At 38.9% G+C, this 17,814-nt stretch overlaps 1 protein-coding gene across 3 annotated transcripts in view; it reads right to left on the minus strand.

The window, feature by feature from the left end:
* Window positions 1-17,814, minus strand: part of LOC136876215 (claudin domain-containing protein 1) — a 254,354-nt gene that overhangs the window by 97,893 nt on the left and 138,647 nt on the right. For all 3 annotated transcript variants that reach the window (XM_067149974.2, XM_067149976.2, XM_067149977.2), the window contains one exon: window positions 3,512-3,635. In XM_067149974.2, the coding sequence (XP_067006075.2) occupies window positions 3,512-3,635 (124 nt within the window). The remainder of the gene's footprint in view (window positions 1-3,511; window positions 3,636-17,814) is intronic.

The following is a 17,814-nucleotide window of genomic DNA, read 5'->3' on the forward strand; positions in this document are numbered from 1 at the left end:
GGCTATCGGAACACATACTTTACACGTGCCATCAATGAATTACTCGAAAAAAAAAAATGTATAGACGCCGAAACCCAAGACTAAAATATATTCTATATTACAAATGACTTCATATACTGGCTCTATTTTTATCAGCAAGACGATGTGCAAGTGGCTATACTGTTAAGATGTTGATATTTTTAATTGCAGTCTAGTGTGTGGCGCTGAACACTTCCAGTGTCAAGTATTAAAACTAACACCCCTTACCTAAGCTAGCTGGCCTGTTGCCGTAAATTGCTGTGGGGGGAGGGGGCACAGCTCCGCCTCGAGGAAACTTGAAGTGCATGCGTCACCCAAGCGACTTTAAATTTCGCTGGGGGTAGCTCTCTATCGCGCCGGCAAGGAAATCCAGCTCGCTGGAGAAGATGAACTGCGGTAGTGCGAGCGGACTGTAGAGACAGCTGTACTTGGCTTGGCTTAGATGTTCGCAATTTTTTAAACATTATAAAACGCGTTCTAAGGAATCATTAGAAAATGTTAATACAAGGTTCTTTACCCCTAGATGGGGTCCAGTGCACGCCACTGTTACAGCCGTTAGAAACCATTCAACACTGACTCCTAGTATGAAAGATCAGAGCTCAACTTCAAAGACAATCAGGCGTCATGGTAGTAAGGCAGTAACTTTGAAGTCTGCTGGACAGGGCACTAACCGGCTCCTGAAGCAGTTAAAATGCTTAAGGTGGTGTTTTGACATCATAAAACAGGTTTATCTCGTTCACTTCTTCAGGTCCAGCCTGGCTGTAAAGAATAACTAGATTAAAACCGGGGCAGGAAGACATCGTATGCTTGAGGCAAAGTTCGGAAATTGTAAGCACAATGATGTCCTAAAACTGTTAATGCAAGACGAGATGCGACTGTAGTAGAACCATGTATTGCAATCATGAGCAGTTTATGTGCAGGTGAAGATGAAAGAAATGGGAAAATATATACGGTGAATATAGAAATATAAAAGGATCTTAAGAGATTGATGAATCATTCTATTACACTATAAGAATATTTTCTCCCTCGTCGAAGTACGTTGAAGAATCATTCCTAAACTGGTGGCTGATTATTCTTATAACGCAGGTTAGAGATAATGTTTGATCATAAATACCGTGTAATTGGGTGTGCCAGTTTAATCAGACCCATTTAATTCTCACATGGAACAGCGTAATGCAAGTTCTCGACTGGCCATTTAAAAACTGTAATGCACTAGGTTCATTTCAAAAAGACTAGCCAGTATTGAACTCAGTTGTGCAGTCTATTGAAGTACTGTAGAAAAAATGGAATACTGTAACTGCTGATGGTTCATACCATTCAGCATCCTCGAAGTGAGTGTGGACTGATGGAATATTCTGATAGAAAAGAAGCTTGTGATCATAGCCACAAGTCCTCCAGATTTACGTGGAGTAAGAAAGATCGGGCGTGACATTTCATATATTCCATTGATATCGGCCAGGAATCAAACTACGGTCACATCTAACGGATTTTACTACAGTATATGCACTATCTTAGCAGCCAATCTAAACACCGTCTTGGAGTGCCGTTCTTGGCCGTTGTTGGTGACTAGAAAGTTACTGTATCACGCGCTGCTCTTTTCTATTGAATCTACGATGTAATCGGAAGATACAATCTATACAGTTTTTACGTAGGCAAAGGTTTAGAGTTAGAAAATAGTACATGATCGCAAGAGTATAAACGGAAAAAGTCTTAAAATACAAGCGTGCTGTAACATCGGAATTACACTCAAAACTAAATTACTAATTCTATGGAAAGATCTTGAAACTATTTAAAAATTTGACATCATCTGCAAATGAAAAATATTTCAGTTTTTAAACAGTGCCATAAGAATTAAAATATTAAAAATTTCATATAGGTACTCAGATTTAGTAAGTATTTGACCTTCTAGTTTTCTGGTAACAATATTATTTTTATATTTTTAAAATATTAATCGCATCAAACAATAAGATTAACATAGGGAGCAGATTCTGTCCCGCAGCGGTAAGATTACCACGGACGACAACAAGATCCTTACGGCCATAAATACTGATGCCACCCCTACATCATCACAGAACCTTGTCCGAATCGGTCGTCTTTCTGGACAACCCTTATTCCTATAATTTATCTAAGTCTTAATATTTGGTAATTATTTTAATATACTTCTCAATTACTTTTACTAGCAATGCCTGAATTGTATTTAGCTTCTCTCTTCTTAAATTTAAATAATAAAAATTATTTGATGCAAAATACTCGTGATAAAGCACACAAAATGAAATGACCTATCTGCGGAGGATTAGGAGAATGAATATGTTTCACTCTCTATAAACAACCACTACCGCATTGCTGAAATGTAGGAACAATGCCGCTATTTACCATAACACAGGTTAACAATTCTGAACAGTCATGATGTATGAAGAAAAGTTGACATTTGGGTTTAAACATAGCTGTGAGATTATTACATATCAGTTGAATTATCTAAAATTTTGTTTGTGAAACAATTTTACTATGTTTTAACCAAATAAGTTTTTACTTGCATTTAATACGCCGTATCAATGTTACTTATAACATCAAATGGAACAAGGAGAAAGAAACTCTTGCTCAGAGACAGACGAGAGATATTATTTTGTGTTTAAAAAACCTTAAGACACCACGTTTCTCCAGAGGAGCTGTTTCCTAAACATGACTTAACGTTTCCGTTAAATCTTTCTTTAGCCAGTAGTATGTCACAAGCACTGAAACGAGACTGTTACTGAAGAGGTGCTGCACCGTTATTACCAAGCGGTTTAATAACTTAAGTACAGGCATCAACATGTTTAATCAAAGTAGTCATTATATCTCAACGAGGCCGAAGTGTTACTAATGAAACACGACCTCATAATCCAGAAGCTTTCGCCAGGGAGCATTTCTACACGAAGTATAAGACAATTAAGAGCGGGGACAGAAAACTGATCAGATTTCATAAGAAACACACACATAAAATGTGCTTCTGATTAAGATTTCCTCCGATCTCCCTCAATTACCTGATGACAATTTATTTAATTTGCATTTACACCCATTTACGGAGAGCCGAACAAATATTGGCTATAACTATTTCTACGATTGATAATTCCATAAATAAAAAAGTTGTATTAAGAAAAGTGACTAAGTTTAGTGTCTTGTTGGACCATTAAAATCACCGCACTGCTCCTAAGCGTTATGTGAAAAAATCTCTTCCATTTCTCGAATCAAGTAATCCTGTTTTGGGTCCCATCAGAATTCCCGATCCAGTCTTCATGGATTCCTGATTTAGAATAATTGGTTAGATTCATGACATTGTCAATAATTGGAGAGGTAGAAGTTATCATGCTTCGAAGAGAGAGATAGCACACATACCTTGACACAAGAGTAAACATGTGATTCAAGAGACAACTTTCATGTGAAGTAATTAATTAGCATTGAATATGAACCTGTGCTATGTAAATGTGTTACATTAGTTAGATTTCGTTGAACTTACTGTTGGACGGCCGGTCCTTAGGGAAGCATATCCGGAACAGTCCCTTGGTGCGTGTGTAGTAGTAATACTTGTTCTTCATGCTGTCCAGTAAACTTTCCAGGTCGCCTCGTTTTGTCGCTTGTTGCTGCAACATACAAGGAGATACCAACGTCATTCACATGTAGTAATTTATTTAATTTGTTTAAATAATTTTACTATAAGTTACCTTATAAATTCAAGATGACAATAGTTCTAAACAAATTATTGACAATGAAATGTACAGTCGTCACTCACTGTGTCGTTTATGTTTAAATGTGGGGAAATGTTTAAGACTACGATCGCAAGGTTCACAACAATTAATAATTACCCACAAAAATGTTCACTACCAATCTCGATGTGGGAATTGAGCTGCACACATTTAAAAGAGAAGAAAAAAATGACATGGCGTATGGCTTTTAGTGCCGGGAGTGCCCAAGGACAAGTTCGGCTCACCAGATTTGACGCCCATAGGAGACCCACGCGTCGTGATGTAGATGAAATGATGAAGACGACACATACACCCAGCCCCAGTGCCAGCGGAATTAACCAATTATGGTCAAAATTCCCGACCCTGCCGGGAATCGAACCCGGGACCCTTGTGACCAAAGGCCAGCACGATAACCATTTACCCATGGAGCCGGACTAAAAAGAGATGAGTAACGATCCCAAATTTCTGTTCAGACGTGATATCGAATGCTAATTAAATAGATACATTACTTCCTATTAAATTTACATTTCACTGCAGTCTTAAGCAAATTAAATATTCGTCATTAGCATATAAACTGCTAAAAAAAATTAAATCAAGAGCAGTTGTAATTAGGAGGCAACCTGAACGCGACGAATATTAATTTGTTGACTGGTTCTCTTAGTAGAGCTAAAACAGAGGAATAGCTGTTAATCGTTGAAAATATTATACAACTGAATCACAGCGATCAGCAAATTTGAAGCTAAGATGCTTTTGAACAAGTTTTTTTTTACAACGAACATTGAGATGACTGAAATCGGGTCCACTTGATAAGCATATCAGAAACACTCGTGTTTAGGCAGATTTAAAACTAGCAGGTCCTACGGAGATTTCATATGCTACACACTAAAATGTGTCAAGAGTGCATGATAGTCTATCATTTTACCATCATCACTGCTTGCTCTTCAGTCTTAAAACAGATAGCATCTTTTCCCAATCCTTTCTTTCAGATAATTCGTCCCATAAGAGAGTATCCAAAAATCTCATGATTATGTGGATCTAATGTAATCCTACCTTTCTATTTAATCCTTTCTTTTTCATTTTCTTTACATTGCACCGAAACAGAGAGGTCTTATGGCGACGATGGGACAGGAAATGCCTAGGAATGGAAAGGAAGCGGCCGTAGCGTTAATTAAGGGATAGCTCCAGCATTTGCCTGGTGTGAAAATGAGAAACCACGGAAAACCGTCTTCAGGGCTGCTGACAGTGGGATTCGAACCCACTATCTCCCGGATGCGAGCACACAGCTGAACGCCCGTAACCACACGGCTAACTCGCCCGGTCTATTTAACCTAGTACCATTGGTCGCTTTATTTATCGAAGTCAAAGATGGATCTCCCATAATCTCGAAAACCATATATTAGGGAGAGGGTATTGTTTATTGTAATCGTTTTATAATTTGTGATACATACAGTGTACAAAAATGAGAAAGAATAACCTGAAATGAATATTGAAATTGTGTTAATAAATGTAACTTTCAATGAATATTAATATAAAACACGGATGATTAGAAATTGTGGTCGCTTTATGATGCAGGAAATTCTATACCTCCTGAATTTGATTCCATTCTCCAAACAGATTTCCAAACGAAACTGTACAGTATGAGAAAGGTTTCCGTTTACATCTATATGTTTTTAAAATTATTCCATCCATCTGTAATCTCTTCTGCGACCGCCTCCGTAGCGTTATGGTTAGCGGTATTAGTGCCACCCTCGAAGGCCCGTATTCGATTCGTGGTACTCTCAAAAATTTAAGAATGGTAAGACAGCTCCTATATGGTTAAAAATGGTAAATAGGGCTCACCTTAGTTTGGGGTCAGCCTGAAAAGAGCTACACCACCTCCGGATAGGAACAAGGGATTACTTTGTCTTAAACTCTTCTTTCTTCCCTCTTTTCTCTTCGTTCTTACGGTTATTTATACGCCTGTCCTTCAAAAATATTCACCAGTGACATGACCTAACATATACCCACATTAGCTGTTAAGTTTTTTTATACGTATAGTCGAATTTTCGAATTTAGGAATCATCACAAAATCTCTTAACATGCCGGGATGAATAGCTCGGCTGGGAGGGCGCAGGCCTTCTGAGCCCAAATTGGCAGGTTCGATCCTGGCTCAGTCCGGTGGTATTTGAAGGTGCTCAGATACGTCAGCCTCGTGTTGGTAGATTATCTGGCATGTAAACACTCCTGCGGGACAACATTCCGGTACCTCGGCGTCTACGAAAACCGTAAAAGTAGTTAGTAAATGAAAATGAAATGCGTATGGCTTTTAGTGCCGGGATATCCCAGGAAGGGTTCGGCTCGCCAGGTGCAGGTCTTTCTATTTGACACCCGTAGGTGACCTGCGCGTCGCGATGAGGATGAAAAGATGAAGACGACACATACACCCAGCCCCCGTGCCATTGAAATTAACCAATTAAGGTTAAAATCCCCGACCCGGCCGGGAATCGAACCCGGGACCCTCTGAACCGAAGGCCAGTACGCTGACCGTTCAGCCAACGAGTCGGACAAGTAGTTAGTGAGACGTATAAACGAATCACATTAATTCTCTTAACATTCTGCGATCAATGAAAATTTGGTCCGTCTTGTGGTTTCCTATTCTCGCATTTGCAATCGCTATCCTAGTCCTTGAAGAATCACATAGGCTACATGAAAGTTAACAAGAAGCAGAAATAGCTCATTAACCTCTTTGTGTGAGGTATGTTTTATTAATTCTTTTGTTGTGGATTTAAGAAAACTGTTTCTTCCAACTGATGTGAAAGTCAAAGTCGTTTTTGAAATGGAATAGCTAGAGCTGTTTAAAACCACCAACGGAAGAAACAGGATGAAGAGAAAACTAGTAGATCACAGATTCCAAGCATCGAGAAGTGGTGCAACGCATGGCTGCTCTGGGCGTATAGTAGGCTACTACAGCTCCAGTTAGGAGGGGAGAAGGAGTAATTGAAAGATGAAAGCGGAGATAAAATCATTAATAATCAAACTGTGAAGTGTTCAGAGAAAACACCTGTGCGCTCTTCTCAGAGCCCTCAGGATGTTATAAATCGTGAGGAAAGCTAGGAAGAAACACACCATTGTCAAACAAAAACACTATTATTCAAGGTGGACCTAACAGACCGGAAGTATACAGGCTAAGTATGAAGTAAATTAATAGTATCGAGGTTAGGCAACAACGGATATTACGAGAAGCAGATCTGTTGTCTGTGTGAAACTGCCACGGTTGTACGAATGAAAGTGACATGTTGGATAGCATAATAGCAGGAGAGTTGGTACTAGAATGCTTGTGTTACAGCTGGTGTAATCACATCAATCTTCAGGAGCTCCACCTGACCGAGGAGACGTATGAAGACAGAACGCAGATTCTCGTGTTAGTGCAATTGAAGGCTTTCTATCTTTTATGAGTAGAGCCCGGATTTCTATGCAGAAATGGGATAGAGTGCAACTTAATTTGGTTATTAGGAGGTTCGGCTAGGGTGCTCTTCCGTAATGTAATGAGAGTAACATAACTTTAAGGGGTCCTGATGGGGCAAACCCCTAGTGTTTATGCAAAACTCATAGCATAACCGTTGTGCAGTAAATCGCTTCAGTAAATTTGCATTCTAACTTATTACGCATAAAAATCCGGGCTTTACTTATTAGATTGCATTATTATTATTATTATTATTATTATTATTATTATTATTATTATTATTATTATTATTATTGAGAAAATAGGGAATAATTTAGCTTACTGAGGTCTTGTAAAGAAACCCTAGCAGTTCGCATGAAATATGTTTGTAGTAATGAACGGCATTTGTTATGTGATGAGAAATGGTTATAGATCAGAATGATAAACAAAGAATGGACTAAGCCCAGTAAACTCGGCAAGTTATTGCCGGTAATTAGAAGTATGTATACAAGAAATGGCAAGATCATGAAATTCATACAGGGTAGACTAAGGCCAGATAGTTAAGGTTGAGCGATAAAGCTGCTATAAATAGAATAAGAATGTAGGGGATAAAAGTTTGGAATATCATCATCATTGCTGTTGTTATTTCTTAATGTAATGTAATTAATTGTTTAACTGCATGTGGATTATTTAAGATTCCAATACATGGAATGTTTTCCTCAGCTGCTGGAGTTAATTAATTCAGTAAATAAATACTATATCCAGTTAGATTCCTGTGACTGGGAGATGAGAGTATTCTATTCATTCACGTCATTCATTATGTCTGTTGTAACTGGAGGACAAATCTGTTACAAGCATGTCAAATATTTATACTTCCGTAGAAAAATCATTAATTGTATTTATTTATTTATTTATTTATTCACAGTCAGTCACCAAAAGCAAGCCAAACGAAAGTTCCTAATAAAGGGATAATTAACAGAAAGCAAGTCAAATGGCAACGTGACGAAAATCATCAGGTGTGTTATAGAGCTTTTATGATCTGCGTCAAACCAGCCCCCACCACCACCACCACCACCACCACCACCACCCAAACTGAACCATCGTTTCTTTCTCTACTTGTACCAGGTCGGTCTGCTAAGTCATCGGCTCGGTGGATCATCAAATATATCACCAAAAGTTATGCGGTTATCGGGAAACTGCAAAAACCTATGACAGCATTATAATGGGGCGTACGAGAAATGAGAAGGAGTGAAGTAGTTTGCCACCGATTTCCTCGTCGGGCCAGAAATTGCTATTGCAACATGATCAGCTCTATGGGTAACACCTTTCAGAACATCCAGACGCACTAGTCGTGCTGCGAAATGTCGATTCAGCACCACCTATACCTCAGCAGCTTCCACACTGAGATAGCCATAAATGGACAAATCTCTGTGGAGGGTACATAACCTCATTCAAAACAAACTTTACGATACTGAAAACACTTCCTTTTCAAATTTTAGAATTTTCGGAAATACCTCATTATTGAGATCACAGAGGTAGTTTTCCGTCATCAAGTATTCCTGCACCTTTACGGGTTAGGAGCAACCCACAATCAACTCTGCACCTTTTAAGACCTTTTTTTACCTTCATAATCATTGTTTGTTTTACGTGCTAGTAAATACACTGACACGGGAGTGTGGTATACCACCGGACTTACCCAGGATTGAACTCGTGAACATGGATTCAGAAAACAGTCTTAGCCACTCAGCCTGACTCTTTTCCGCAAACGAATTCGTTTATAGGCTTTTAGAAGATACAACTGGTTTATTTCTGGAACGGGAATTTTATTACTTTTTAGTCTAGAATTACAACTTCCTGCTTAATGACTGGTTCTTGAATCTTTACATAATCATACCAGAATATAAAACAAGAAATACAAATAACGCAATAAAGCAATTCGGAGAGGGAGAGGAAAATGGGGGAGGAGGATCTCCCTCAAAAGCATGAGGTATATTGTTCCCATTGGCAACTTTTATCACCTTTAAATCATTCCGGTCCCTGAATGCCTATAATGAATGGTTTGGAATCCTCTAAGAAAGAAACAAGATATCTTGTAAATAACAACCGCAAGTAGGCTGTCAGAGTCAAACAGACCGTGACCAGAGAGTAATTCAGAGAGGCGTGGCTGGAATGTCACGTACAATAAACTGTGAATTACACCTTCCTACCTCATGCCTTCCATTTGCTAGACCAATCTCTGAAATTAAACCCGATGTGGTGAGAAAATAACATTGACGTGCTTTTGATTTTGACACACGAACAATGAATGGTCTATGCAAACCTGACTGGTGAGCTTTGCTTAAAGGTTTGTTTCACACAGCTTACAGAGGTTTCTCAATTCTCCCTTCCAGTGACGTAACTCCACACAGGATGTCAATGATCAATAAGTCACAAGTGATCTGTATTTAGGAATATTTCCTATCAATTGTTTACGTAGTCTTAAATGACTTCAAAGAAGTTGGAAACTGAACATCTACATTGGTAAATTATTCCATTCCCTAATTCCTCTTCCTATACGTGTCGTCTCAGAACTCGAGACTCTTGAAACTAACTAGTATCAAAATTCACGAATTCCAAGAAGAGGATTAGTAAGAGTAGGTTACTTTACCTGGGTCAGTCTCAAAACTCACGAGCCGGGCCAATTCTTCTTTGAATGGATAAATGCCCATCCTAGCCAGGTAACGACTGTAGATATTTGAAAATGTAATCGGAATTGTGCGAAATGGTCCATTGTTAGCGCCAGCCGGAACTGCATGCCCTTTTGACTCGCTTTCCTCATCAAGAGGTGGGCCTGTCTAGTAGCCTCGCACAAAGTACACGCAACAGGAGGTTGAGGAACTCACAAACATCAGGTACACACTGGTGGGCTGTTTCACTTAAAACGCTACTGTCACTTGCAATTATAACTTCACCGAAAAACGCGAATGACAGTCTTTTATGACAAAACTATACTATTTCACCAACATTATTTTCCCTTTTGCTTATAAAACCTATAACCGTTGTACATTAAATATAGTTTACCCTTTTGCATGTTGTGCACTGCTCGATGACACTAAGATCAGTGTTATACTTGGAGAATTTGGTCTGTGGTATGGTGATACTTCCTGTTAATACTTGGTATATCCCATTCTAAAAGTTTTGATACTATTTTATACTAATTATAGCCCGTGAATTTTGAGACTCGCGAGTTTTGAATCATAACCTTCCTATAAACGAATATTTGTCCCAATTTGTCCTCCTAAATTCCAACTATATTCAAATTATGATAGATTCTACTTCCCCCTCCCTGTCGCACCTGTCTTCCTCAAATTTTCTCCTTTATTCCCTCCGTCTCGTCTACCTACCACACCCTGTACACTGAATTAGCAAGATCTACCTTCATTCCTATCCTCCGAACTCTCAATTCTCACACAGTTCCTACACCTGCATTCGTCAACCATACTTAACTTTTCTCCGCAGAAATAGGGCTATGAAAATATTACCGAGACAAGAAAGGATAAATTCGGGATAAAAAGGGAATTAACTTAAAAATATCCTAATATCCTTCGCAATTCTCTCTTGAAACAAACAAACGGGTATAAGATATTCGACAAATAATTCTCACTCTGCTCTAACCAAGCCTGCAGAAATAAAATAGATTTAGTGATTCAAATTTTAGATATCTAAGTATTAAACATGCAATCGCCATCAAACTGTGGAGAAATGTACGCTGTAATTCGAAATTAACCATTTCTCTTCATCCCCAACGCTAACTATAATCTCTTAATAGGTCAGGTTCACATATTAGTGGTTACAAACATCACGTCTCACCAACTACTTGTACGGTTTTGCAAAACGCCGAAGTGCCAGAATTTTGTCCCGCAGGAGTTAGTTTTACTTGTTCGCAAATATATGAACGGGGAACTGGTATACTTCAACACCTTCAAATGAGCCGGAATCGAAACCGCCAAAAAGAATTCAGAAGGCCAGCGCTCCACTGTGGAAGTCCCTCAGCCTGAGACGCGTGATCATCGTTCGGCAAAATAGCGCGGCTGAAGAGAACTGTTTCAACTGGTACCGACCTCTACATTCTAAACGTAGAGTTTTAAAAATCTACCCTAAGTAGGTAATAGCCAAATTCTTCAGAGCAGTGGCGTAGATGACGGGGATAAGGGGGATAATCCATTTAAAATTATTATTATTATTATTATTATTATTATTATTATTATTATTATTACACTATTGTTATTTACTAATTGGCCAATTATGGACCACGATAAGTCCCAAGATTTACGATACGTATTATGAAAAGCTCTCGTTCGTGTGCGTCATGTGGTCATAGGCCCATTTCTTCCACGTTTTTTTACGTTAACGTACCAAGGATTTTTATTATTATTATTATTATTATTATTATTATTATTATTATTATTATTATTCCCCTCTTCTCTAGGGTAAAATCGTATATACGCCACAGCTTCGGAGTAGGAAAATCTTCGAGTACCATTGTCAAATTTCAATTTGTTAGAATTTCGCACCTTGGGAAGAAGAGGGCCACAAGTGCAAAAAATGATACTTCTGTGATAATTACAATGTAGCAAAGTAAAAATTATATTAAAATATATAATATACAGTATAAATATATAAGAATATTATAGTACAATACCTGCTTGGATAATAACAGAAATTTGTTGGAAGAAAGCCTCTTGAAAGTTCATACTTGATGGCTAGCAGAGGGAAAGGGAACGCTGCGATACGCTTGCACTGGTTAACAGAGCGATGAAGGATTCTGTCACAGCTTCGCATGATCAGAAAGAGAAGGAAGAAAGAGAATCACAGTGACACGGTTCTCACGATATGCTCCATTTCTTTTCCCGTGTCACATTGTCTCCCATGAGAACTAGTTTAAGTGGTGAGCGATATACTGCACAGTACTTTACTTGCCTTGTATAAATATTCCGAGGTAGTACAGTAAAAAAGTTTCTCGTTAAAATATGACTGCAGCTACCCGCCAGAGGATATCTTGTGAGAGATGTGCCCTATGTTTATTATTATTATTATTATTATTATTATTATTATTATTATTATTATTATTATTATTATTATTATTATTAAATACATCGCTATTGGGAAACATCCCGGTGACAACGATGATGATGATGATGTCTGTTGTTTATAAGGGCCTAACATCGAGGTCATCGGCCCCTAATGGTACGAAATGAGACGAAATGAAATGACAACTTAAAATTCCAAAATCTTCCACTGACCAGAATTCAAAGCATGAGAACGAAGAATGAATGGATGGACGGATATGAATTTAAAACGATCAGTGGGTCCGACCCACAGTGCCTCACATGCACAGAAGCTGGCACAAAACAATAGTATTACTGACCAAGGGACTGCTTCTATAGCACGATGCTGAATCGATTATGTGTATAGTCGGAACGGGTCCAAAATCCAGGGCATCAGCCCCTCATAATGGTATTTAACGCTAGGAAAGTAGAACCATGCTATGTGTAATGTTGCGGTACTAATCAAAAGTTGCGTAGACTCGCGGTATTCCACACATTATGGTACTATTCACAGGTAGTGTAATGCGCACATTAACACATACCAATGGTGTTTTGCACATTACGGCGCTATTCGCAGGTAACGCAAACCTATGGCGTTCCTCACATAAGTGGACTAACCACAGGGACTCTTACTATCCCGTGGAATTCCTCACATAGTGGGAACTGAGCATAGGTAAGACAGAACCATGGTGTCGCTCATATAGGGGTACGAATGACAGGTACTGTAGGACGCACCTCCTGATTCACACAATGTCGCTACTAATCACAAACCTATTACGTACCTAACATAGTGGTACTACGTGCAAGTAAATGCAACCCATGGTGTTCCCTGCGTGATGGTACCAATTACAAGTAGTTTCATGGTTCTAATTGGATCATCACTTGGTCGCTCCTTTTAGTCGCCTCTTACGACAGGCAGGGGATACCGTGGGTGAATTCTGCGTCTGCCTTCCCCACCCACAGGGGATGCGTGTTTGGTCCGCGAGAGGTATTTTATTTGCCTCAAGTCCGCCGGCAAGCCGGTGGCAATGACCGCTTACAGTGGTGTGATAATGACGTAAAGTTAAAACATAATTACACAACAACAACAACAACAAGAACAACAACAATAAGAGTATAACAAGCTATTCCATGAGAAGAAAATATTACAAGAAATACGATTAGTTTAACATTCTAAATCCAGCATCATCATGTACAAATTCACACACACTTAACACTACGGCTTACAATATTATAGGTTGAGCAGTACAATGACTTACTACTAGCTTAACAATTACAACACGGTCACATACAAATTCACACGAACCTTAAGTACTTCAAAATTTTACACCACGACTTAGAGTAAACTGAGCTGTCCAATTAGTAACCATTATCTTAGTATTGTAAACACAGCACATTCATACACAAATTCATACATACCTTAAATAAATCAGATGCCATAATACTACAATTTGCAGTGGATTGAGAGTTACATTAAAATATGACACCATCACGTAGAAATTTGCACACAATTTGCAGAATGCTGGAGTCTATTGTTGAAGCATCTTACATTTCTGGGAAAAGGTTATAAGGCGGCTGTAGGTAATGCATTCCAATCATCAACTCCCCGATTTACATACGAATATTTAGCATAGTTTTCTGCGATCTATCTTTTACTTTATGTGTATGATCTGTCCTACTGTGTAACAGTCGACTGTTCTTCTCTCTCTGGCTTATTCGTGTAAGCATTATACATTACAAGTGATAAGCTTTAACAGCTTCATTTCGAGTAATACTAATCCCGTATTGACTATAATCAATCAATGAATGAATATTGAAGATAAACTTAAATATTATAATTAAGCGGTCCGCCTATTCAATACAATATATAATTTATTATATCTAGTACATGTTTCGTCCCCTAAGGGACATCATCAGCTAATAATAAATTAACATTAATATATCAGAAATAAATATTAAAATTGGAAAGACACCTTAACATTTTTGACATTTAAAATAAGATCTTCGGAATTTTGTTAAAATTGTAAGTCATAAGACAGATAAAACAGTTAAACTGTCCATATTTCTCTTGTTGATGTTCTAAATAACAGTTTTGCAAAAACTGGTACTGGTACATGCACTAGATATAATAAATTATATACTGTATTGAATACATAATTATAATATTTACATTTATCTTGAATATTCATTGATTAAGCGTTATACATGGCACACAACCGCGTTCGTTTCTTTCTAGTCCCCAGAGTCTCCCACCCGAGTTTCTCTATCGTATTTGTCACACTACTTCTAATCTGGCTGCTCCTGTTATCACAGGCGCACTATTCTCGTTAACGATCGGCAGACTTTCGGTAACAGCAAGTGACAAAGTTAGCGGAGTAGCGGTACCTGTTTTCTCCTCACCGCACCAATAAGCTGCATTCATTCCTCTCACTCTGCAACAACGGTGACAGTAGTTGGAATATCCTACTAAAATAAGTAAGTGTGCGGAAATATCACAAATTTCTTCCGTCGCCTTCACTTTATAGACACAAATGACAGCACATACAAAACTTATGTCATTTCTCTCAATACGCATCGTACAAGTTTCTAACTTGGTGCAGAGCGTCTGATGAAAACTATATTAAAAAAAGGGTAGGAAGAAGCGGAGATCAAAGAATGAAGCTTACGCAATTCTCACCCTTAATACCAAGTGACGACTAAATTTTCAGGAACGTCATAACAGTTACGATATATTTCTAAACATCTTCCAAGCAATTTTCGAGTTCTATTTATTTTTAAGTGTAATATACTTTTTTTGGCTACATCCGCTTTTCATCAACTTTTGTTCCCTTCCAAATCTGATGGTTTTAGATTTACAAAGCGTAGAGGAGCATTTACTTAGCTTTCAGCGTTCCTTCTCTTTAAGCCAATACTGTAATTCTCGTACAAATCGGTCATTTGTTTTCTCTCCATGTACGTTATGAGGGAGTGATATGTCTTTCTCTCGTTCGCCATCTTCACTATCATTTGCTTGTATCTGTCATCTTCCCTTAAAACACATTCATTGGTAAGTTGGTCTTTGTTTTCTTCCGCCTCGGCGACGGCAGAGCTTTCAAACCCCCCCCCCCCCCACACTTTCTTGAAGAGTGTCTGACTGGTTGGCTGAATGGTCAGCGTACTGGCCTTCGATTCAGAGGGTCCCGGGTTCGATTCTCGGCCGGGTCGGGGATTTTAACCTTCATTGATTAATTCCAATGGCTCGGGGGCTGGGTGTTTGCTCTATCCCCAGCATCACTGCAACTTACACCACACATAACACTATCCTCCACCACAATAACACGCAGTTACCTACACATGGCAGATGCCGCCCGCCCTCATGGGAGGGCCTGCCTTACAAGGGCTGCACTCGACTAGAAATAGCCACACGAAATCCTTATTTCGATTTGCATAATTATTATCTTCGTGATGAAGACCACGTGAATATGCAGCTTATAAAAACAACCACCACCCCACCGTCGCCAGTTAGATGGACGAAACTATTTCCACGACAACGATACTCACCGTTAATGGACTTTATAATGATTACCAAACTGCGTGAATATCTCCCTTATAACCCGTACGGTTAAAAAGTATGAGATATAAAATATTGGAAATGAGAATCCCTGTAATTGTAGTTAGGTGCACATTGAAAGTTTGTTAAAAATAAAATAAACGAAAATTTCTGTTATTTCTCTCACGTGTGCAACATAAAAGGTAGGAAATTATATTTCACATGATTTTCGTTACTTGCAGTTTTTTGGAACAGCCAATATTTACTGTTTTGGCTCCTTTAATATTGTTACGCCACTATATGCTAATAAATAATAATTTATAATATAGCCTAGTGCAAAACGCTGCTAACTCTGAACTTAAGAAATGGAGTTTCGAGAAATTGTGTTAATCCGTGATGCCTTAACGAACAAATATGTAGTCATGAACCTAGTTTCGACTATTGTACTGTATATCTGATCCGAGATAAACGCGAAGTGTAGGCAATAATCTGAAGTGCACAGACAAAATTATAATTTTATATATATTACCGTCAGTCACGACTGCGATTTCACTGCATTAGTTTTCTGTATTTCTGACTATATTTTGATCTTAGAAGCCCGCCTGGTGACCATGATCGTTAAGGCGTCAAGTCTAAACGGTCTGACACCGAGGTTGGCCGAAAACATCAGAATGTTGACCGGCAGGGTAGGGGAGGGAAGGTGGTGGTATACAATTTCTAATCACTAGATTGCGTGTCAAAAGACTGGATTCAATTCTGAACCTCTCCACAGTGCTCATACGGAGTGAGGGCATATGACTCTGTTGAAGGTAATTCATCTGTCGGATGGAGAAGTTAAGCCTTGAGCAGACCCCATGGTATTATTCGACAGGAGTAGGCTATGTGCCGGCACAGGGTTTCACCCTCTCCCTTCTTACTATCTTATATCACGTCACTCATTTCATATCATTAACTCCTCTGATGAGGCTGACGTCCGGAAGGGCATCCGGTCATAAAAACCCGGCACTACAGATTCATCTCACCTCATACCCGACCCCGTAGAGAAACGGAATAAGGGTTGGACAATCAAACATACATTAGAAATAATGTTATGCACATCCTCATATTAGAGGCAGTTTTTGCGTTTTAGAGACTGGATAATATGAGTTGTGGTAGCTTGTAAGCATCCACAATGATTCAGAGAGACGTGTGTACCGAGTGCACAAGAAGACCTTTGCAGTCTTCAAGGCTGTTTGGAGCGGCCGTGATGGGAGCGTGATATTGCTTCGTGCATCCTAATAGGTAAAGGACGAGCTGAAGCTTCAGTCGATACACACAGGAGTAGTTCATGTACAAGCATAGTTCATAGCTGTAATGGCAGCAATCTGACAACTGGAAGATCGGGAGCCTCCTTTCTGGCTGTCCTTCACCATCAGGGATGCTCTAGAATCTAAGTGGTCCTGGTCAAATAGCTTAATAGCTTATATTAAGCTATTTGTCCCGGTGTCAGTCAACATTGTATCATTATCTGAAGGGTACACAGAAGTCTTAATAGCTAGCCGTGATTATAAGTCGATTGTAAACCAATGGGGTTACCTGGCCAGTGTAGTAACCATATTAGTTGAGAGATGCAAATGCCATTCACTCACGAAATAGGTTTTGCCAAATTCGACTAGTTCTTTAACACCTGACGAAAAGTTCACTGCTTATAATGCCGACACCACAAGAGCCCGGTCTAAGTTTTGATAGTGTTGATTGCAGTTTAGGTATCAATCCAATAAGTTTAAAAAATATTATTCTGTCTGAAATAATAGGTGATCTATAGCATACAAATCGTGTCCCAATTTCCCGATGGAATACTTAAATGCTGTGAGAGCAAAGGCAGGGACTAAAGATACTGCTTCCGAGTATGTAGGCCTAACAAAAGTCGACGAAGACGTAATCGTGCCTAGTTCTTGTGTTCCACAACTACAAGGTCCTTGTAATGATATATATGAAGATACAACAGAATACACAGGTTGTATCTATCCTTCCTCTCTTTGTCGATTTCTAATGGCCGTG

The sequence above is a fragment of the Anabrus simplex genome, chromosome 6 (genome assembly GCF_040414725.1).
Source record: "Anabrus simplex isolate iqAnaSimp1 chromosome 6, ASM4041472v1, whole genome shotgun sequence".
Classification (NCBI taxonomy): Eukaryota; Metazoa; Arthropoda; class Insecta; order Orthoptera; family Tettigoniidae; genus Anabrus; species Anabrus simplex.